General features: G+C 37.3%; 1 protein-coding gene across 2 annotated transcripts; it reads left to right on the top strand.

Moving 5' to 3' along the window:
- The first annotated feature begins 1,062 nt into the window (after positions 1 to 1,062).
- mpz (myelin protein zero) lies at positions 1,063 to 23,967 on the top strand. 2 transcript variants are annotated; one of them, XM_051920187.1, is made up of 6 exons: positions 1,063 to 1,304; positions 5,407 to 5,570; positions 11,474 to 11,687; positions 11,837 to 11,966; positions 12,263 to 12,312; positions 20,216 to 23,967. In XM_051920187.1, the coding sequence occupies exons 1-6, from the start codon at positions 1,259 to 1,261 to the stop codon at positions 20,251 to 20,253; spliced, it is 642 nt and encodes a 213-aa protein (XP_051776147.1). In that variant the 5' UTR covers positions 1,063 to 1,258; the 3' UTR covers positions 20,254 to 23,967. The 2 variants fall into 2 exon arrangements, with proteins under 2 accessions (XP_051776147.1, XP_028677348.2); XM_028821515.2 differs by having other exon boundaries at positions 1,065 to 1,304; positions 12,258 to 12,312.
- The last annotated feature ends 1,343 nt before the right edge of the window (positions 23,968 to 25,310 follow it).

Genomic DNA, 25,310 nt, shown 5'->3' with positions numbered 1-25,310 from the left:
CCATTCAAGGCTTTCAAGAGAAAGCATTGTGTATGTTCTCCATTGTTTGCCGGAGATATCGGCTAATGACAAGAATTCAGTTGCGAGGGAGGGTGAGAAAGCGACAGAATGAGAAAAAGAGAGGGAGTGTGAGAGAAGAAAGGAGAAAAGGATAGAGATTCCTTTATGTTAACCATCCATCTACTGCAAATTAAAATATGCTGGGATAAAAGGGATCTATCTATCTATCTATCTATCTATCTATCTATCTATCTATCTATCTATCTATCTATCTATCTATCTATCTATCTATCTGTACTGTATACAGCTCAATCAATAAATGTTATCTTTCACTTCCCATGTCATACCTAACTACATGTACAGTATGTGTAATGGGCAGGGGATGTACTGACATGCAGACTGACAAACAGATAGATAGATAGATAGATAGATAGATAGATAGATAGATAGATAGATAGATAGATAGATAGATAGATAGATAGATAGATAGATAGATAGATAGATATGAAAGACACTATATGATAGATAGATAGATAGATAGATAGATAGATAGATAGATAGATAGATAGATAGATAGATAGATAGATATGAAAGACACTATATGATAGATAGATAGATAGATAGATAGATAGATAGATAGATAGATAGATAGATAGATAGATAGATAGATAGATAGATAGATAGATAGATAGATAGATAGATATGAAAGACACTATATGATAGATAGATAGATAGATAGATAGATAGATAGATAGATAGATAGATAGATAGATAGATAGATAGATAGATAGATAGATAGATAGATAGATAGATAGATAGATAGATAGATAGATAGATAGATAGATAGATAGATATTGGACCTTAGCACATACCTAGTGGTCTTTCTTCTGTTCTAAAAGCCACTAGTTTGCCAGTGTTATCCAACTGAATATGTTCTTATTTTTGTTAGCATTTCAATCTTCATTCTCACCCTCCCTTTTGAAAATGGGGTGACCACTAAGAGAGGGAGGGAGGGGCTGAAAAGATGTACAGTATATATAGTTATAGTTTCAGGACCTCAGTGATATGTTGGGGCTGGCTGTCTCTTTGCACTGTGCAACCTTCTGTGTGTTCTCTCCCCCGTGCACTCAACCCTCCAGAACTCTGAGTGCCTTTGTAACATTCTGTCTATATATGAGGTGCTAAGGAAGACAACAAAAGGAAGAAAGCTGCCACAGACACAGTTTGGCTTGGACTGTGAATTAACATTCCAGTAAAAATGCTGGGAGTACTGCTTGTGTCGTCCGTTCTCCTTGTGGGTCTAGGTAAATCATCTATCTATCTATCTATCTATCTATCTATCTATCTATCTATCTATCTATCTATCTATCTATCTATCTATCTATCTATCTATCTATCTATCTATCTATCTATCTATCTATCTATCTATCTATCTACAATTTACTTGTGCCTTACTTTAAAATTGAAAGCTTAAAGTATAGTTGCTATGTGTAAATACTTGTATAATATAATACTGTATGATGTTTAGATCATTGAAAATAGTTTGAAAGGAGTCCAATCTGTGACTGTCACCATAGGGCTGTTACATACAAGGCACGTGTATTTTTGATCCTAAACTAAAGGACATTTGTTTACTAATCGACTGCTTTTTTAATCATTACAAAACCTTCAGCAAAGTCATTTACTTTGTGTTAACTGTATAGCTCTTAAAAATGACGTCATATTGACTAATGAAGTATTGGTTTTCTTAGTTCACGATCAAAAATGCAAAGTGGCTAATGCTGTAAATTGTTCTGCTGTAACTCTTGGGGCGACTTTGGCGAGTTCAGGCTCTCAATTCAGCGTTCTTTCTATTTAGATTTGGAGAAATCCAGAACAGAATGAAATGGAAATGTTATGTTTTAGAGAATACAGGTCTATAATAGTTTAGTTTATGTCATACTTTTTACATCATTACTTGTTTTTTTTTTATTTTATTTACTGGGATCTTCTGTAAACGTTTAATTTCGCCTTGAGGACAAATACAGTATAATCGAATCGATCTTTTGGTTTGAGCTTTGGATGCTTTTGTGAATGTCATCGGGCGGTGTACTTCGGATTTGTTATCAAAGTCATGACAAGACAGTAACTCTTAAAAACTGTTAAGAGTGTTGGTGTAGATGCGGGTGTACAATTGATACCTTTACGTATAGTTAACAAAAAAGCAGAGGATGTAATTCGCTACTGAAATAGACTCCGTGGCCGTATTAAGTAGGCAAGCTTACAATTTTGTGTTTTAGAAACTCCTTTGTAATGGTCCCGAGATTGTCGTAAAACTGAAAGCTGAACTTAATTCTTCTGTCCGTTTTCAGTACGCAGATTTTCCAGTCCAAGTTCTCAGGGAATTGTACATTTCAGTGAGCATGATGCTGGACAGGACGCCTTGAACATTGTCGGTCACGAACGGTCAAATTGTAGTCTCCGTTTATCCAAACACAAGTGTTTAATTTTGAACCATGAAAATGATATTGTGATGTTCTGGATGTATTTGATTGCAGTTATTCCAAGCCGCTCACACGGAGTCTCTTTTTTACAACAAGGCGCAGTGTTCTACTGTCTTGCATGACCTTTTCTTGTCAACTTTTGAAACATCGCTGTCATCTTCTCCCGGTCTAAATGAGAATATTTATACTTTAATATGGAAATTTTGAGCGGGCAACTTATTCCCAAGTTTCCAGTAATATGCTCTCTTGTCCGAGATTCGTTCCCTTCAGTAACATCTCTCTTTCACTGCCGCGTTTCTGCTTTTCGTTGCACCCGTGTTGGTCGCTAATAATAAAAGCTTTGTTCCGAAACATCTGTGACATTTTGAGAAACAAAGAGCGGTCAGACTAGGGGGAAAAAAAATAAATATATGTCTGTATATTTCCCTTAGTGGGAGTTACATTAATGCAGTCCTCTCTCATAACAGTATGATTTGTCTTCCCCTTTGAGTGGAGGCAATTTGTATTGTGCGAAGGCGTGAAGGCGGCATTAGCTAAATATTTGCATATAATTGTAAGATCAAAGAATGGGAAAATCTGCTTTAGTGGACATTTAGTGTGCTCCTAACCAGCAGGCCAACGTACCGTTTTCTCTTTTCATCTTCTGATTTTAAGACGTTTACTGTGTGCATGAATAGAAAATCCACTTTAATTGTAATGCTTTGAAATCCATATGGCGGTGGGTCCTAACTTGAGTCTTGGGCGATCTTTGTGGCTGCTGGTTTTCATTCCAAAGAGTTTCACAAATCAGTGAGTCACTCTTGCTTCAAAGATGTCTGATTTTTTAATTGTTCTGTTTTGCACTGAGGAAGTACACTAGTATGATATTTACTGTATTTACCATTAAATGCTTAATTTGCTTTTACCCTCTCCTTTATTTTTTTTGCAAAGTCTGCTCTATTAAAATGTTTCCAAATACTGACAGTTAATGACAAGCAGTGCAGGCGTAGGTTCAAATGACACTGAATGTCATATTTACTTGAGGTGGTCCTCAAATCCAGGCCTGTAGACCACAGGGACTGTAAACATTCATCCCACCCAACCTTTTTAACCAGACAGTTCGGATCTTCCTTAAGCAATCATTTATTTTTCCAGTTACCGCTTTATTCTGTGAATCCAGATATTATAAGTTATTGGAATGATTTTTTTTTCTTGCTTTTGAACATTTTGCTTTTGTTAGTATTCTAATTACTTAAGTCTTGTCTAATTAGCACATGGACGACTTTGTCACTGAAGTAGCTTCTCTTCTCTAACATTCAATTTCATTTTAATCGGTGACTGCGCTGCTTGTCACTAACTGTCACCGTCTGCAGAGAACTGTTAAGAGGCAAAGGCCACAGGAAATGGTGAATTAAAGGAAAATGGAGAAAGAAACTTAAGCATTTAAAGCTATGGCAAAAATATCACATTCTGAATTTCTTCTAAATTTATAAAAGCAAAGTGTGGTGAATTAAACAATTGGATCAGGTAGACCTAATAATGATTTATTAGTTTGTAAAAATAGTTGGAATTAAAACCTGCTGCCACAGGGATGCTCCAAGAATGAACTTGAGAACCAGAGCTCTATGAAATAGTTTGAACAATTGTTTGTTATACTGTATATATTTCCCTTAATGCAGTTCTTCATTTTGAAATACCATTAGTCTGCATTGCTCATAAATTTTGCAATGGTTCAATTTCAATGTGTTTCTCAATTTGTTTTATTAGGCATTTTTCTTCAATTGAATGTCTGCTATAAGTATATGCGGATAACAAAAATAAAGAAACAACAAAATGGTTACGTTCCTCATATGTTCTTCGAAACATAATGTTCAACAGCCAGAAATTAAAATAAATGTCAGTACATGCATCACAATTGCGTTAGTATGAAGAGGGTTTGTGTTATTATAAAATTCTTTAGGTAATATGTGATGACATATGCAATGTAACAAACATATCGTAATGGTTTGAAAGCCTTAATCTTGTTTTTTGATCCACACTTCATGACTTTGAATTGGTTTAATTGGGTGTGATAATGTTTGCTAGGGTAGGACTCAACTCTGGTTGTGTTACCAGGTCCTGAAGTGAAATGAATTATAAAGAGAGAAGCAGACTGGGTTAGTGTGTAGTGTTTACAGCTTTAAGACCTCAGTTTGATTTTGGTTATGATGTCTTCCATGTGCATGTTGTCTTTATGTTTGCAGAGGTTCTGTTTTCTCTCACAGTTCTAGTACACAAGTATAGGAGTAATCGTCCATGGCTGTGTTTCAGTGGCGATTGTCAAGGACAGGCACTTTATCCATGCCTGGCATCTGCCCAGTGCTACTGGAACTGGCTCTGTGTAGCAACAAAGGGGCTCAGATAATGGATGGCTTATAAGAAAGAATCTCACGGTTTAAAAAATAAACTATCAGCTAAATAAATGGCAAAACCTGCTCTCTGCTGGCTGTCTCATGACTTATAAACACTGTCTGCTCAATGTAGTGGTTCAATCATTTTTATTTGATTGTCTGCTTGGTTTGGTCCCAGGAATAGCAGGAATTTCACATGCCCATCCAGAAAAGAGGCACCTGACACACTTTGTCTTAAAGAAAGCATTCAATTAATGGAGAGGCAGGTTGTTTTTATAGTGTTTTTACTATTGAATTTTACAGCATTAGCAAGCGAGCTAATACTACTTGATTCTCAGTGTCCTTATATTATTTACTGTATATTGCCCTTTTCTATCTCATTATCATATATAATAACACGCAAATGTCAGCTACAGTCACACATCTAATAGGCTTTGATTGTAAATTTGTAATTGATGTTGTTCAGTGGTACTTGCTGGACTGTCAAAATCCACGATATATGACTCCTAGAAAATTTTAATCTCATTTTAATTTTCTTTCTTTCTCTCTGCCAGCTCCACAGACCCAGGCTATATGGGTGTACACTAGCTGGGAGCGGCATGGCCTTGTAGGATCAGAGATTAAGCTTTACTGCTCTTTCTTCTCCTGGCGCTGGCTCTCTGAAGATGTGTCCTTCTCCTGGAGCTACAAGCCTGAAGCTGCAAAAGACAGTATTTCGGTAAGAGGATAAATTTCATAGATAGACAGATATGAAAGGCACTACTTGATAGAACTTTTTCTTCTAACCTGGTTGCTTAATTAGAAAGCAATTCTTGCCATACTGTATCAGGTAATTCTCATATCCTAGATTTTCTTCCCCTTTCTAAGGATATCATCCAAATGATTTTAAGGCTAAAATGGATGAGAAATTCTCAGTCCTTCACTTTTTTCTCTTCACTTTCCTTCCAAGTATTTAATTAAACACAATCGTGAATGATAAACACACACAAGTGTAAATGGTAACAAGCTAAATGGAGAAATGCTGGTCTCTTTTGTCATTTGCATCTTATTAGTAATTAGGGGCAATTTAAAAAACAAAAATACAGCTGTTTAAGACTACAATAAGCAATAAGAGTTCAAAATCTTAACAAGCGAGACAACTAAAGTGAAGCAAAAGTTTATCTTGAGCAATAAGTGCTTCTTATTAAGCAATAGGGTTGGAGCAAAAACCTGCAGCCACTGCAGCCCTCCAGGACTGTGATTGAGGACCCCTGATATGATAGATAGATAGATAGATAGATAGATAGATAGATAGATAGATAGATAGATAGATAGATAGATAGATAGATAGATAGATAGATAGATAGATAGATCTGAAAGGCACTATAATAATAGATAGATAGATAGATAGATAGATAGATAGATAGATAGATAGATAGATAGATAGATAGATAGATAGATAGATAGATAGATAGATAGATAGATCGATCTGAAAGGCACTATATAATAGATAGATAGATAGATAGATAGATAGATAGATAGATAGATAGATAGATAGATAGATAGATAGATAGATAGATAGATAGATAGATAGATAGATAGATAGATAGATAGATAGATAGATAGATAGAATTCCCAAAACATGTAAACTTTTAAATACCTATATCTAGTTACATGTTCATGTTCCTTGTGATTCAGTAGGCCGTGTCTTGATGTTACTGTTGCTTTAACCATGTGTTGCTATAGCTAACATTGTACTTTAGAGTATCTATCTGAAGACGACAGTACGATTATTAATACTGTTATTAATTTTACTATTAATAAAAGACTTAACTTAGAATAGCGTTCTTTCAAAGTGGTACATCCTAAAGATGTTCAAGGGGAGGTTTCCTGCTAAAGTTAATGTGCATATAAATGGACGGCAGGGATGGCTGCTGCCTTGTGCCTGATGTTGCAAGGATTGGGTTGAAACTCTTCTGGCAGGTGTAGGGTGTGGACCAACCATGGATGGGATTCCAGGCCATCACAGGGCTGACTCCAAGACACATCCACACTCTCGTGCAATCATGCTAGAGCTGTTTAATGTTCTCAAATAACATAACTTTGACTTTACTGGAAAATGCTTGGAAAATCAACACAGACATAGAAAGAACAAGCAGACTTCATGGATTGAAATCTTGTTTTCTGTAACTATGAGGTACTGCCATTAAGTTCCTTTTTATTAATAAGACATTTAATGATAGGTGACACAGTGCTTTCTCCTGGATGCAGCATTCTGGGTTCAAATTCTGCACGTCGTGAGTGTGGAGTTTCACTGTTGTCCCAATGTCTATGTGAGTTTGAGTTCCTCCAGAATCCCCATTTTCAGGATGTGTGCGTTAAGTTAGCAGAAAGTTCTGAATTGCCTGTGTGTGGGTGTACAAGAGAGGAACTGCGAAGGACCACTCCATGGTTGGTTCGAGGCCTGTTCACAGTTCCATCATGAGGTGCTCTTGCTCCCATGACCCTATATTCATGATCAGGATGAGAAGGTAATGTAAAAGTAAAACTAGGTGCCTGACTTGTAAAAGCATCCTTAGGAAAAGGGCACAAGATAAATTCAAATATTGTTTCATACATGTTATGTTTTTTATTCAGTCCTGATACGCAAAACAGTAATAGTTCTCTGTCTCCCACATACTCAATAAGTAGTTTACTTTATCTGAATTCTTTGTTTTCCTTATGACTAATACTTGCCTTTGTAAATGAATCACAGTTTTACCAATTTGTCATTGATTGGTATCTTATTGTTGAAGCATCTGAAAAATGCATGAACATCACATTCAATTTTTCTGCCTTTCAATAATCCTCCAGCAGGCTCTGAATACTGCAGGATGAAGCTGCTAGACAGAGCCTGCACTCTCTTCAGAAGGCAGTAATAATAAAAAAGAAAAATTCTGTGTCAGAATTTGCATTAACATCAACTTTATTTCTTATAGCTTTTCTCAACAACAAACTCACTGTGATGTGAAAAATGATTAAACGGCTGCTTCAGAAATTAAATGTGCTGTGCACTGGTGCACAGTGTCTGTGCAATAAGACAAAGTGTGGCTGCTTAGGCGGCTCTCCATCCTTTTGTTATGTAGTGAATGTGTTATTACCCATCTTTTAAATATTCCCTACTAGAATTAAACTTGCAGAATGCAAAGGCACTAAGCAGAGGCATTAAATGTGACTATGAAGAATAAGTGTTTATTTAAACATTCCAGTTGATCATATTCAGCAATGTTTGGACAGCTTAAAATATTTAGGAAGTCACTGCGCACCGGGGAAATTCCGAAGGATTGGAAAATAGCAAATATTATCTCTTATATAAAAAGCGTGATCAGGCACTATAGGCCAGTGATCTTAACGTGCATCACAGGAATATTAATGGAAGGAATTATAAAGGATAAGATTGAGCAACACATGGCAAGAACAGGAGTTTGACTAAACACTCAGCATGGGCGCAGAAGATGGAGGTCATCTTTTACAACCATCCTGGAATTCTGTGAGGAAGCAACACAAGGATGTGAGCAAAGTGGAGCTTATGATATTATTTATCTGAACTTTTAGAAAGCATTTGACAAGGTGCCACGTGAGAGGGTGGGCATCAAATTAAAAGAAGTGGGAGTTCAGGGTGAAGTTTTTAGATGAGTGCAGAACTGGGTCAGACACAGGAAGCAGAGGGTGATGGTGTGAATAACCTCATCAGAATTGGCTGATGTTAAGAGTGGTGTCCAGCAGGGGTCAGTGCTGGGGCAGCTGCTATTTTTAATATACTGTACTGTATAAATGAGTTGGAATATAGGTAATAAGTTTGTTATGTTTACAGATGATACCAAGATAGGTGGATTAGCAGATAACCTAGAATCCATTTAACCATTACAGAGGGTCTTGGACAGCATACAGGCTTGGGCAGATTTGTGGCAGATGAAATTTAATGACAGTAAATACACAGTGCTACGTGTAGATAGATAGATAGATAGATAGATAGATAGATAGATAGATAGATAGATAGATAGATAGATAGATAGATAGATAGATAGATAGATAGATAGATAGATAGATAGATAGATAGATAGATAGATACTTTATTAATCCCAATGGGAAATTCACATGAATGATGAAGTATGAAGTAAAAATTTTAATTTGTATACATAATGGGAGGTCTGAAAATCAAGAGTACACCTTATGAGAAGGATTTCGGAGGCCTAGTGGACTTGTCACTATCAACTGCCAGACAGTGTTGAGAAGCCAATGAAGAATACAGAATGTCAGGATATATAGCGCCTTGATGTGTGGAGTACAAGTCCAAGGAGTTTCTGCTCAAGCTTTATAACACACTGGTGAGGCCGCATCTGGAGTACTGGGTACAGTTTTGGTCTGCAGGCTACAAAAAGGACATAGCAGTGCTAGAAAAAGTCCAGAAAAGAGCAACTAGGCTGAGTCCAGGGCTACAGGGGTTGAATCATGAAGAAAGAATTAAAGAGCAGAGTCTTTCAAGTTTAACCAAAAGAAGATTAAGAGGAGACCTGACTGAAGTGTTTAAAATTATGAAGGGAATTAGTACATTGGATCGAGACTGTTATTTTACAATGAGTTTATCAAGAACACAGGAACTCAGCTGGAAACTTGTTAAGGGTAATTTGTTTGTCTGTGTCTATGTAAATAAAGTGTATATTGTATTTAACTAAGTGTACGTATGTGTGTGTGTGCCTGTATTTATTTATTGATATGTTCATTTTTTATTTCCTATGTATGAATGCAGAGAAGCTTAGTCACCCAATAGTTAGGGTTGCTATTGTTGAATGTGCCATTTTGGGTTTGAATCCCTCATCCAATCATTGTCTAGAGAATTGCATGGGTTTTCCCCAAGAACTCTATTTTTTCTCCCATATCCCCAAGGATGTGCATGTTAGGTTATCTAGTAACTCTAAATTGACCAACTATATATGAGTGGGCCTTGTAATGAACTGGCATCTCATCGAGGGCTGATTCCTGCAGGAATACGTTCCAGACCCCCATAATTCTAAATGGAACTAAAAGGGTTTGAGAATACAGGTATATAAGTATTTACTTAATCTCCTTTGTGTTAACCCCAAGTGTGACTCTGACTCGGAATTCTATGTAATTAGGGTTAGGGTTAGGGTTTTTAGTGTCAATCGAGAATAACTATTTGGACAGTATTCTGCTACCATCTAGCAGATGAATAACATTATTCTGCAAAAGGTCATGGATATATATATATATATATATATATATATATATATATATATATATATATATATATATATATATATATATATATATATATATATATATATATGATGTCATATATATGATATATACACTGTCTCATCAATAATTATGTGTGGGGTGAAGCCTTCAGCCAAAACACAATGGCGTGTAAATGAGAAGCTGTAAATCCAATTTTATAAGAAACTGAAACCAAACCACTAGTTTAATCAAGTGATAGCGATGTCAAAGTGAATTGTTCATCTGATGTTGACACGGATAGTGAAACTGATGATGCAGCACTGTACAATCAGACCGCTGTGATGTGCCTGGTGAATCTCTTCACCTGAAGGTTCGAGTGCAAGTAGGTGTATATAGGAAAATACGGCAAATTGACGGTGATCAGATAAAAAGACAAGGAAGACATTAGACCCCTAAGCACTGCCCACGTGTTGCCGCTGTCAGTGTTCACATCATTTAAGCCTTGTGCTGTGGTGGCCTTCAATAACACAAGAGGTTCATCAGTCGTGAGGATCTGGCATTGTCATTCTATCCTTTATGGTCAAGCAAAAAATATTGTAAGACATGTATGCAAAGAAACACATTTTTACTATTGCAACTTCAGGCTGAGCGTTGGTGACTGTTTCAACGGACATGTTCTATAGGTGCATCAGTACGGCAGTGGACACTAGATATACCTTTCCTACTGTATTTATGTTGATTTTTTGATAGTTAAATGTTTCTATTACACATAATAACATAATTTCCTTTTGAAAGAAATTCAACTTTTTTGGCTCATTTTTACTCGGGGGTAAAGATAATGCTAAGGAGGCTACACAGGTAGGTATGTATTTATTTATGTCTGATTGTATCCATGCTTTTTATGTAAGCATTTACAGTATGTATCTTTACTGTATGTCTGCTGTATGCGTATACGGTACAAATGTAAGTATGACTGTAGACATATATGTCTGTCTTTCCCATTCCTATTACTCTCAATCAGAGACATTCATTTCTCTACTGTGGTGTTTGCTGGTGCAAGCCCAGGAGCGACCAAGAAATGCTGGCTGCAGGCAGGCAGTCTGCTTCAATCTGTAGCTCTGCTGCTTGCTTTGGGATCAGTGTACATGTGTTACTGTGCCTGGTGGGATCTGCTAGGGGAAAACTAAAGCACTGTCAGTAAACATGTACTGTGTGTAAAGGCGCCTGCTGCTGGCTTGCTGTTTGCTGTTCTGATGTTTACCCAGCTGAGCCATTATAATGTTGCGCATCCAAGAAGTGCTTATTTTGGAGGTGGCACCATCACAGAAACCAACTCTAGAGCTGATTAAGTATTATGACTGGATGTGTAGTCACGGCTTGTTAACTAAACTGTATTTTCTTCAGATCTTCCATTTTGCAAGAGGACAAGCCTATGTGGACAACAAAGGTCCTTTCAGAGACCGTTTGGAGTTTGTTGGAAACCCAAAGCGGAGGGATGGGTCTATACTGATCCGGAACCTGGAGTACAATGACAATGGCACATTTACTTGTGATGCCAAAAATCCACCAGACATAGTGGGCAGGCCTTCCAGTGTGAAACTGCTGGTCTTTGACAGAGGTCAGTAAAACCAAGAAAGTCTCATTTTGATATTCACCCATACCAGAGTCTCTTTTTCAGGGCTCACTTCTTTTTTACATTAGGTCATATCCCTGCTTCTGCCAGCCCCTCATATCTTGACTCAGTCTGCCCCTCTCTTGTCTCTGCAGTGCCAACAAGGGCTGGTGTGATAACTGGAGCCATCATCGGGTCCGTGCTGGGTGTGGTCATCCTTATTTTGGCTCTCTACTACCTGATGAGATTCTTGGTTGCACGAAGAGTCCTCAGCCTGAGTGTCAGGTAATCAATCGATCAATTAACTTGACTGCGTGTTCGTGTGTCCCTGTTTTGAATAGAAGGCACTCTTTTTGTAATGCTGCCTTGCTGTCATAATGCTTTTCTGTGTCATGTAAGCAGCGGCTTATGTGTCTCTCCCAGTATACGCTAATTTTTGCCTTCTCGTGTGTGTATTGTTAATATCATCATGTCCTGCTCTCTTGCTATCTCTGTCTGTGTGCTCCTTTCACAGAGGTGTCCGGGCATGATTATTGGTCTTCCTCCTTAGTGTTGGTTATTATTTCTCTTTTGTAGCACAGTAGAAAAGGGAAAGAAGAAATCAGGCAAGGAGGGATCCCAGCAGAGACAGGTGGGTGTGAAAGATGTGCTAACATATTTACAACTGGAAATATTAGAATCTTAGCTCTCATTATTTTGGGTTAGGGCTTCAGAAATTTGATAAGGATTCACATAAATGAAATTAAATGTGTTAACATAATTTAGAAATGAAGAAAAGTGTGATGGAACCATTTGCTCATTTTTTTTACTGGTTCAGAATATGACACGATCCCATTGCAATGTAGCCTGGCAGATACTTCCAGGGTCACTCAAACTGTAACCGTTTCGATAAGCCAATCAATTTTGGGATGTGGGAAGAAATCTAGTGACATCCAAGCAGATACACTACAGACAGAAGCCATACCACCTCCAAAATAAATCAGTTTCAAAATGCAATAAAGCTACCTGCTGCCCCAGTTCAGAGCAACTTATCTTTATAATGTGATCTTTACTTCACAGATTATCAAAACACAAAATTATAAATGACTATATAAATAACTTTAAATATGTGGAGCAGAATGTGTCTAAAGTTCAGAATTAAAAATTGGCACATGATAAAAAAAACGTATACTGGAAGCCAGAAGTCACAATTTGAAAAATATGAAAGACATATCTGGAAATCAAAGAGAGGAGACTAAAGGCCTAAAGGTTAACACAAAGAAAGTTCTTACCTGCTCTGATATTAGTTGGCATATTTGATTTATGGGAAAAGCAAGCCAGTGTCATAATCAGTTGAGCACATGAATGAAGGAGTTGGCTTTTTTACGTTTTCAACTTGAAATCAACCAAGGACTTTGATATCCCTAAAACACACAGAGGACTATCATGGTATTCATTTGAAAAGCTAAGTTTATCCATCCATTAGATAAGTCAGAATCAACAATGACACCAGAGCAGAATAAGCACACATGAAGACAATGGCGCTAAAATGTAGTATGGCTGACATTTCCACTCACTAACAGCACACTCATTTTCTTCAACTTTAATGACATGCATTACAGCTCATCCATCCACTGTTTTTCACTCAGGACACGACTCAGGACACAAGAGAATATTTTCATTAAAATGTTTAGTGAGAAATGAGGCTAAATGTCATTCATAGAAGAATGAAAATGAATGTTATGCTTCTAAAGTATGATGTCTTCTTATGATGTCATATACAGGCTTTAGCCCATTTCTGTTGCAGCTGCTGTACACAGAACATTTATTTGGCAGACCTCTGTTAAATGTGGGTGCATTTGTTCACTCTGCAAATTGTCAGAGGGAGATAAAAGGGATAGAGCTTTAGGAATCAAAATATTTTATTCAAAATGACATCGGTGAATGGATGGATAATCCAGCTTTAGTACATTTGTAAAAGTGTCCACACAACTTAGTCGTGCAACCACAGCCCACCATTTCCTACACCTATGGTGCCATTACAGTTGCTCTACCTGACTGCTCCTTACTGTCAGGACTGCACTGGATTGGTTCTGGTGGGCAAAGCTACACAAACCTACAGGTTATTGGTGCTCTTCCAGGTTTCTTGCATATAAAGCTGCATATGACAAAAGAAAAAGAAACTGAGCACCATTAGCTTCCCACCATCTCATCTCCAATCATGACTGCGTCACTCTGGGCGAAAGGCAGCTTTCTTAGCTCCTGTTTTCACTTCCTATGGGGATGCTGCTGAGCCCCCTTCCTACAACTATTGCATGCATAGAAAAATTCTGTTTTTTTCATATCTAACTTGAGACAAAATAAGCAAAAATAGGATAATTAACAGATTTTTACATATAATGTGAACACTATACTGCATATTAGATGTGATCCATTAACAAGAGTCTCTGATAGTCTGAACAATTGCTGCTGCTTAGCAGGTTCAGGTCCATTATTGTCATATCTAGAAGCTACGCATAAAGGAGTAATAAGATCTTTTGTTATACATATTATCTTATGTTTTGATTGTATTTATAAATATTCAGTTTTGGTGTCATGTGTCAATGAAATTCTTAACACAGTTTAGTAGTATAGCGGTAACAAAAGATAATGAATATATTACATAATAATACATATACAAGAAACACTCATGCAGCTGTTGGTATAAATGGCATTGGTATGAATGGCTGTTGATTACCTGTGGACAGTAAAACTCTAGTGGTGTAAACGCTTATGGACAAGTAGAAGGAAGAGAAAGTAAAGGAAGACATATACAAAGAAAGAAAAAGGACAGGTTAGTCCCAAAAATATAGATAGTAAAGCAATTACAAACACATCTATCTATCTATCTATCTATCTATCTATCTATCTATCTATCTATCTATCTATCTATCTATCTATCTATCTATCTATCTATCTATCTATCTATCTATCTATCTATCTATCTATTATACAGTGCCTTTCAAATCTATCTATCTATCTATCTATCTATCTATCTATCTATCTATCTATCTATCTATCTATCTATCTATCTATCTATCTATCTATCTATCTATCTATCTATCTATCTATCTATCTATCTATTATACAGTGCCTTTCAAATCTATCTATCTATCTATCTATCTATCTATCTATCTATCTATCTATCTATCTATCTATCTATCTATCTATCTATCTATCTATCTATCTATCTATCTATTATACAGTGCCTTTCAAATCTATCTATCTATCTATCTATCTATCTATCTATCTATCTATCTATCTATCTATCTATCTATCTATCTATCTATCTATCTATCTATTATACAGTGCCTTTCAAATCTATCTATCTATCTATCTATCTATCTATCTATCTATCTATCTATCTATCTATCTATCTATCTATCTATCTATCTATCTATCTATCTATCTATCTATCTATCTATCTATCTATCTATCTATCTATCTATATTTGCCAACCCAAGTTACATGCCATAGAAGAGAAATGGTCTTTTTTGTAGATAGATAGACAGACAGATGGATGGATAGATAGATAGATTGGTAGATAAATATAGATATATTCTTTTATATATATATATATATATATATATATATATATATATATATATATATATATATATATATATATATATATATATATATGTATATATTCTTATTTTACAAATGGCAAAATTATTGTATGCTCCCTTATAAGCTTTGAAATACCTGTAATCTTAAGAAAAGTTAACTATATGGCAATAAAGCTTTTTTTTAGATTTTTCTATTCAATGGATTTGCATATCAGAATATGCAGGGATATACTGCATGTAAATGTTTGCATGTTGGTTTATTTTTGGTTGAATAAATAATGATAAAGTAAAAAGTATTTTATATCCTTTGTCAACGGATGTTAGATTTGTATAATTTTAGGAATTGTGAGAACTAGATGATAGTTAGTTACTGTATGTCCTGATGTGTAAAACCATTAAATGATAACAAGGTACCCTTACTTTTTGTGTTTGTGTGTGCGTGTGTGTGTGTGTGTGTGTCTGCTGTTGTCCAGACCTGATGCATTAAAGTGATAGTAAATTAAGGGCTTATGAACTTAGATCTCTAAAAGGTGGTGGTGAACCTCTTGTAATAAAGAACCCTGTATGGTGACAAAACAGGTTTGCCTGGCGTGACATCTGTACTGGTGCCTGTCTTGATATCTGCAAAGAGGAATGTAAAAGCAAATATTATTTATATAAATTGTGCTTAGAACATCAACAAAGAACATGAAAAGCAAGGGTGTAGAAGGTACTAGTTTGATGCATGAATAATTGATGTCTCAAGCATCTGTGATTTATTTGATACTAAGGACATCAAGTGGTCAACTTATAAATGAGGATATATACATTTTACAAATCGTACAAATGCTTCATAAATTGGTATAACCAAGTTTATTAGAATGTAGGTAGCGGGTTTTGTTTAAGTAGTTCCTAAATACCCACAGAAGTCACTAACATGGTACTTCAGCTGCTTTGATCCCAAATCTGTTACTTGCTATACTCACGCTATGTGCAACTTTAGTACCCACTAAAGGGTTTATGTTATTTGTATCAATTCAGTTCAAGTCCATTTATTCCATTTATGACTCCAGTATTGTACACCGTAATTCTAAATACAGTATAAATTTAAAAATGCAACATAAACACAAAATGATTACATTTAAAGATAGGAACATTATACAATATGTACTGTACAAAATATTCACTTATATAAAACCACATGCAAAATAAGCCTAAATTGCAACTGTTCTAAGTATTGTGAAAAGGATCATTCATTATTTCTTCATTAAAAATTCTATGCAGCCATCTATTTGCTGAACCTTCTTAAATATATCTGTGGGTGAAGAGTCGTCAGAGATATCAGAACTGGTGGTAAGGCAGGAATCCTGAATACAGTGCCAGGCCATAGCAATGTAAACTCTCAGACATTGACATTGATTTACACTGTGGAAAGTGGGAGGACAATCCACACAGACATGGGGGGAATGTGTCAACCCCACACAGACAATGACTAGGGATGGGATTCAAAGCCGGGAGTCTGGTACTGTGAGACAGCAACTCCAACCATGGCAGCAGCCTGACGCCCCCATTTCTAAGATGGTCATAGCATATAGCTATAAATAGGTATACATAGAGACCGCCTAAAGTGATATTAGTCAAATTATCATACGTGTGTTCAAACACTGGATTGTTTCTTTACACAATACGCAGTGCTGTCCGCCACAGTGTCAGGTAGCACTGTTTCAGGGGTGCCCAACAGGGTGGGGTCTGTTAGTGACCACCCTGAACCTCCTTCACCAAAGTCTCCTTAAAGAAGGGTGAAAATTCTTTGCTGTAGCCTGCAGCAGAATTTCTTTACTTAAACTTAAACAAAATATTTTCTTTAAAAGTGCCAGCCATTTCACACTTTGAGTAACACTAATTCTGTTAATTAACATCTTTCATCAGAGATTTAAAATCCAAGAGAAAAAAATATGTATATTGTATGCATAAAATTACGGAAGTGCAACTAATCAGTATTCAAAATAATAAAATAAATTCTAAATGCATTTGCAGTGAGATGGTGACACTTTAATTTATGACCTAATTAAAAAATACCTGTAGCTGCTAAAAATCAATATGCTGCCTATTAAACCTGTTGCAGAAAGAGGGCACTTCAGCTTTTTCACGCCAGGCCTGCGCCACAGAAGACTTTTGTCTGCATTGCAGCAGCTTCAAAGCGCCTCATCACTTGACCGACTCCACATCATAGCCACCGTGGGACTTGATTAGCAGTACCCTTGCAAAATTAACTCTAATGATAACAGCCAGAATCAGGGTTAATGAAATCTAAAATAATAATACAACACGGAGAAGAGCACACTGTACTCGTTGTTAATTCTAAAAATATTTCCAGATTATGATTAATAATTATTTTCTAATAGATAAGCAGCCAAGTGGATTTGGAGCTCATTTTAATTTTTAGCAGGGATCCAGATGTGCTTGTTTTGGAAATACCGAGCTCTGAAACTGGTAATAGTGACCTTTTCCTGCTTGGTGTGCCCCTCTGAAGTTGGTTCTTCTCTTGTGCCCAATGATGTTATAGGGGCTCCGCGATCGTGAACTGGAACTAAGTAGGTTAGAAAATAGATGGATGAATACTCCTGTCAAATGAATTAAGAAAAGTGCTAATTGTTTGTATCTCTGGGCTACATACATATGTGAGCAGATTTCATTTTGCTTGCCACTGCAGATTTGAAGCTACTGCACTAATTCTAGCATTTGCCAGCAGATGGCACTATCAGCATAGCCCACTTTTAGAGCAAAGTTTGCTTACTTTAGCAAAATATTTACTGTGGGCAGTTTGCATAAATAGGAGAAATGGCAAGAAATTAAAATCTGTTAGAACACTAAAGTCTGTACAGAACATTTGCATTTTCCTACATTCAAACAGCTTCTTAAGCAACACTTTATTATGGAATAATACAAAAAAGAAGCCGTAAAGTTGCACAGCAGTTAGTGTTCCTGCCTTACTGATTCAGAGACCTGTGCTTCACTGTCACAATGCCGAATGTCCATCCCATAATAGATATAGTGGGTTCAGAAAATGGAAAGATGGACGAAAGAATAGAAAAAGCTAAAAAAGCAGTACAACGTTATAATGCGGGCTACAGGCAACATCAAGTAATCAATCACTTATTGCCCTTTAAGCAGACCCCAACTAAGGCTTTGTCTGATGTTGTTAAGACTCCCTGGACACCAGTGACAATACTTTAAAACAGAAGATACCTTAAGTTGAGTCTGTTAGTCATTTATTCATCATAACAACACCTCAACCAAGACGTTACTTGTGTTACACAGCAAAAAGTGACTCACAGGTGCACTACGGTTAGCTCTTCAGGTGCCTAATGTAAAGTGTTACCAAAAAGGACTTAAAAAAATGTTGCAATAGTTTTTTTCAAAACATCTCCAAGTAATACCATTTGTTCTTTCGTAAGCCTTTCAAATGAGTTATTTGTGAAAGACATAATATTGTGTTATTCAGTCTACGGAAAATCAAGGAAAATGATAAGAACAGGAATAAGCCTAGACCTTAAGCTTCTGTTTCTATTTCAAAACTTTCCCATATACATTAGCAAATCATTTTTTCAGAAATTAGATTCAATTAAAATCTCATTTATTTGGAATTTGAAATATCCACGCATCCAAAGGGGCGACACTACAATGACCTTAATTAGAAGGCGGCATGGCACTACCTAATTTGTAATTATATTAATGGGTGGTAAATATACAAGCTATAAAAACCTGGACATTGACAGAAATAGATGAACACACACTAGCTTGGTCTGCAACAGAAATAAAATCCTCTTTATATTCCTTGCTTTGTATCCCAGTAAATACAAGGTATCGTAAATATACTAACAACCCAATTGTCCTTTGTTCACTCAGAATATGGAACCAATGTAGGAGGCACTTCAAGTTAGAGAAGATTTTATCTGTGGCACCTCTACATGATAACCTCCTCTTTCTACCCTCTCAGACTTACACAGTTTTTAATGTTTGGAAAATGTATGGAGTTAAATAATTTAGAGATTTGTGTATAAATAATGTATTTGCATCCTATGAACAATTACACTCCAAATTTTGCTTCCCATCAACACAATTTCTCCACTATCTCCAACTTTGCTAAACAAAATCTGCCCAATTTTCCTCACCTCCCACCTATTTCTATTCCAGAAAAAATATTGATCAGTCATGAAGACTCAGAGAGCATTTGTTTAAAATATAAAACCATTTTAAAGTCTCTTCCTTTTAAAGATCCAGTAAAAGGATCTCTCACACAACATTTCAGAAAAGGAGTGGAAGGCAGCCATGCACGGAATTCACTCAAGCTCCATATGCACGAAGCATAAAATTTCTCAACTTAAAATCATTTATCGAGCATATCTCTCTTGTTTAAAATTGTCCAAAATGTTTCCAGGGCAAGATCCAACCTGTGAACATTGCAATCGAGTTCCAGCCTCACTAGGCCACATGTTTTGGGTGTGCACCAAATTAACATAATTTTGGACCAAAATCTTTAAATGCCTTTCAGACAGCCTGGGTGTCACAATCCCTCCTAAGCCATTAACAGCTGTGTTTGGTGGGCTTATCTTGCTCAACTGGAAGAATCCTAGCCCACCTATTTTAAGTCAGTGGGTAACTGATACTATTTGAAATTGGAAAAAAACAAATTCTCACTTAGAGGATCTGTACAACACTTTTCAAAAACCTGGCAGGATCTAATTAATAACATTTTAGAATAAACATTTATATTAGGGGAAAAGACTCCTTTCTCATAGTTGGGGGGTGAACTGAATTTAGTTTTGTTAAGTTTGACTTGATTGTATGGAATGATACATGCCTTAAATAAATTTAAAAAAAGACTAGGCTAAGAAAGAAAGGAAGAAAGAAAGCTTGTATTGTGGTGGTATATCTGAACGATTGCCTCTTCTTCTCTTTTATCAGGGCCCAGTTCTGTATGCAACACTGGATCAGTCCAGTAAACTCCTAAAAGGAGTCGGATCTGACAAGAAGAAGTCTGACTCAAAGAGGGATAAGAAATAGGATTCGGGGAGCAGAGAGCCAGCAGCAGCAGCAGATGATTTGGACCAAAAACCAACTGATCGAAAGGAAACCAAACGAATGAGAAAAGAGAGGGAGAAGCGTGAGAAGGAGGAAGGCCGGAGGGGGGAGGGGGGAGCCGGTGCTGTGGAGCCCGCCGCTGGCTCTCCCAAATCACCTAAGAGCTCACGGGTTGTCATGACCATTGAGCTTGAGCTCAAAGGAGATGGCAAAACCTCTGAGGCGGAGGGTCCAGTAGCAGCGGACAGCAAACCTCCAGAGATCCCCAAGAAATCGTCCAGCTTTCTCTCGCAGCTCTCCAACAAACTCGCCCCCAAGAACAATGGCTAAACTTGTACAGATCTGCCTGCCCATATTGTTCAAACGTAAACACCAACTTGTCATTAATGTTTCTTAGTTGTAGAGTATACACTTTTAGACCTATAATGTCTTAATGATGCATAAGGTGACATTAAAATATCAGCAAGTCAATAAAATATAAGTCAGTTTTTAATCAATTTAGTTATGCGCACCAGAAGGAACTCAAGGATACGTAACACCAGACAGCACTCATACATGGGGTATTGGCAAGTTGAACAGTCATTACCTTCATCTGCTTGTTTTGCCTCAATTCGATTGCACCTTGCACTCTCATTAATGAAATTGATTGCTACTGCTAATTAAATCCAGTAGAGGATGCATGCCTTATGTTTAATCGCGTGGATGGAACAGTCGATTAAAAGTGTTCATAGAGTCCAGCATGGCAACTAGCTACACTCATGTTAGGGAATAAATTAAAAGGAAGTGTATAATTCTGATCAGTATACAGTATGAAGCAAAGTAAAGAACGTAAACATAAGAAAAATTAAGGCGTTCGTCACATTGCTAAAATTAGTTCCTGCCAAAGGAGCAACACTGCAGGAAATTCTCTAAAGGAAAGGCTGTACAATGGGAATAAAGCCATATTAAAAAGTAAACACGTCATTTTTTTTCGAGAAAGAGTGATTCTTTTGAACGATCACAATAAATTGATTTATGGTGCTATTCACAAACAAATGTGAACATTTACCTCAACGTCTGTGTTTTTCAGTGCAGCTTCTACTTGCGTTTCTTCAAACTTGCTGTATGGTGAATGTTGGCTTGTAGCTGCTTGTGCAGTTCTACTCGTGACCAACAGAGGGCACTCTCAGCACCACCGTTGTTTTTCTCCCTGTTTTTCTGTGCCGCTGTTGGTAAGTAGTAGGGTGTTGTAGCGTGTTAGCCATTACGGATGTAATAAGATGTCAAGCAAAATGACACCTTTTATCGGCTAACTGAACTGATTACAACCTGCCTGAAGAAGGAGCCTGAGCCGCCTCGAAAGCTTGCATATTATAATCTTTTTAGCTAGCCAATTAAAGGTGCCATTTTGCTTGACTTCTCCGTGCAGCTGTTTGAAATACTAACTGCTTCTCAAACTTTCGATGCTGGGTGACATGGTGGCACAGTAGTAGTGCTGCTGCCTTGCAGTAAGGAGACCAGGGTTTGCACCTTGGGTCTTCCCTGTGGATGGTTTGCATGTTCTCCCCTTGTCTGTGTGGGTTTCCTCTGAGCACTCCAGTTTCCTCCTGCTGTCCAAAGACATGCTGGTGAGGTGAATTAGTGTCGCTAAATTGCCTTCGGTGTGTCTTTGGTGCGTATTAGAAGGGGGTGTTCACCCTCAGATGAACTGGCGCCCTGTCCAGAAGTTTGTTCCTGCCCTGCAACCCTGGTCTGAATTAAGCAGGTCAGAAAATGACAAGAAAGTAAATTTCTGTGCTTCAGATTTTTAACTGTAGGTCAAGGAGATGGCTGGAAAATATTAAAAACATGTCACAGTTTTCAGAGCAGCGTTGAATTACGAAGGCAACTTCTTATTTTCGTTCTTTACCCTAAGTGTGCTCCACAATTCACAATCCACTTAGTATTCAGCACTTTAACTCTGCGAAAGGCTGGCATTTATTTATTTTATATCAGCAATCAAATGTTTAATATGATGTATAATGTATGCAGGCAAGCTGCCTTGTTTTGGGGAATCTAGAATTATACCTGCGGCTTGCCTACTGGGTCTGAATTTATGGGTGCTGTCTAATATAAAGATGCGTGTAGAGGAATCGGAAGCCTTTATTTACAACAAAAACAATTTTAGTTATCTTTGAAAAGTGACTGACAACCAAATGAAGTCACAGCATCCAAATAGCTAGAAAAACAGTTGGTGTTTACTTTTAAAATGATAAGCAGCAGAAGTTAAATATATATGTATATGCCACTCGGCCAGTTTTAACAGTTTTTTTTTTTTAATACAAAGATTGTGCTATGCAATGAAACCAACAGTACTGAAAATGTATGTTTCCGAGAATATGATGAATTTGCGTTTCCATTCTGACACTCCCAGCCAGAGTGGATCACTGGCTTTAAAGCCGCCCAAGTTGCCGCCATTCCAAAAGGCCCTCAGAATTTCATTTTGTTACAACCTACTTGAATTTTAAAACGGTTTAAAGCCTAGTGCCTCCGTCTGAATCATATTCCTTAGAAACATAGAGAGTACGGTACATCTCAGAAATTATACATTTTGCTAAGTAAACGCCTTGAAGTCTGCCAGCTCTCTGCTGTATACCAAAAATGCAAGCTTTGCAGCAGTGTGGGTCATTACCTGACTGCACTGACGTGTACAAAATATGGAAGTGTATCATTTTAAGTTTCTGCCCATGGGCGCCCGTATGTGTAAAATAAATGCAAAAAAAAAAAAAAATCTACTTTGGGGAAACCCGTTCAATTTGGACTGTTCTGTGTGTCTAGAACCTCCTAATCCTGCTGTAATATTAACAAGCTTCTCAGTGCTCACATGCCTCCATGTGATTGTGCCAAGCTAGCCTCTCTTGCTGCTCTTTGTTATTATGAGAGCGCCAAGTAGAAGAACGCTTTGAACCAGAAAACAAGGAGGAGAAAAAGACTCTGAACACATGTCTCCATCTTTAAAAGTTACTTACCACCTTGGAGGTTGATGTATGGTTGGTGAAAAAGACAAAAACAAAAACATGTGAACCTGTACAGAACTTCATAGTTTAACTTGACCGCTTTGGAGCAACAGTCCTAAAGATAAGAAACAGACCATTATAAAACAAAACAAAAACATCCCTCCAGACAACTGGTTCTGATTTCCACTTTGGTTTTTTTTATTAACACTTTGGAATAAGGACTAAGGGTTTGCTATGTTTCAAATATAACTGTGTAACACAAACAAAGCTTTTGTTGTGGTCTTATTTTGCGGCACAAACTGATTAAGAAATGCCCTCCAGGCCGACCCAATTGTAATCTCATTTGTGGTACTTTGCAAGTCTTATTAAGACAAAACAAAGCCTTTGTTAGGGTCCTGTTACATAGTTGTACGTTACTAACAGATGCAGCTCACTAGGCCCTATTCTAAAGTGTCTGTGTTTTTAAGTGAGTGAGGTATGATATACAGATTGTTTAAATAAAGACTTTGTGATTAACTCAGTTTCCTTGTGTTTAGCTCTAGGTGCATTGCTAACAGCCTCTTGTCGATTCAACTGTTGTAAAAATTAAAAACAAAAATCCCAAAAACAAAAAAATATACCTATGTATTAAAAATAAATAAAAAAGGTGTCTGAATTGTAGTCTTGTCCTTTTATGATGTGTACGTTTCTCTTCAGCAATGTAGGAATGTTTACAAAGCAAGGGAGATCTTTAAATTCATTTAGCTTGCTGGGCTCCTCTGAACCAAACTGACATGGAAACTCATCCATGATAACAGCATGAGCTTCTGGGATGCCTGATTAAAACTAATCAGTTGGATGTAACAGGTAGCACACACACAAAGCAACTGGTTACGTGCTGGGCTGGGTCACCTTGAGAACATTACATGGCATGATGCTACTCCAGATATAGATATGTCTCGCTGTAAAACTATGAATGTCTCTAGATAAACAAAAAGAAAGAATTGATTTTCCACACATGTACAGTGCATCCGGAAAGTATTCCCAGCGCATCACTTTTCCACATTTTGTTATGTTACAGCCTTATTCCTAAATGGATTAAATTCATTTTTTTCTCAGAATTCTACACACAACACCCCATAATGACAATGTGAAAAACGCTTACTTGAGATTTTTGCAAATTTATTAAAAATAAAAAAACTGAGAAATCACATGTACATAAGTATTCACAGCCTTTGCCATGAAGCTCAAAATTGAACTCAGGTGCATCCTGTTTCCCCTGATCATCCTTGAGATGTTTCTGCAGCTTCATTGGAGTCCACCTGTGGTAAATTCAGTTGATTGGACATGATTTGGAAAGGCACACACCTGTCTATATAAGGTCCCACAGTTGACAGTTCATCTCAGAGCACAAACCAAGCAGGAAGTCAAAGGAATTGTCTGTAGACCTCTGAGACAGGATTGTCTCAAGGCACAAATCTGGGGAAGGTTACAGAAAAATTTCTGCTGCTTTGAAGGTCCCAATGAGCACCGTGACCTCCATCATCCGTAAGTGGAAAAAGTTCGAAACCACCAGGACTCTTACTACAGCTGGCTGGCCATCTAAATTGAGTGATCGAGGGAGAAGGGCCTTAGTCAGGGAGGTGACCGAGAACCCGATGGTCACTCAATCAGAGCTCCAGAGGTCCTCTGTGGAGAAAGGAGAACCTTCCAGAAGGACAACCATCTCTGCAGCAATCCACCAATCAGGCCTTTATGGTAGAGTGGCCAGATGGAAGTCACTCCTTAGTAAAAGGCACATGGCAGCCCGCCTGGAGTTTGCCAAAAGGCACCTGAAGGACTCTCAGACCATGAGAAAGAAAATTCTCTGGTCTGATGAGACAAAGATTGAACTCTTTGGTGTGAATGCCAGGCGTCACGTTTGGAGGAAAGCAGGCACCGCTCATCACCAGGCCAATACCATCCCTACAGTGAAGCATGGTGGTGGCAGCATCATGCTGTGGGGATGTTTTTCAGCGGCAGGA

The sequence above is a fragment of the Erpetoichthys calabaricus genome, chromosome 16 (genome assembly GCF_900747795.2).
Source record: "Erpetoichthys calabaricus chromosome 16, fErpCal1.3, whole genome shotgun sequence".
Lineage (NCBI taxonomy): Eukaryota > Metazoa > Chordata > Cladistia > Polypteriformes > Polypteridae > Erpetoichthys > Erpetoichthys calabaricus.
Note: the sequence above shows the minus strand (reverse complement) of the source record. Positions and strands in the feature narration are given on the sequence as shown.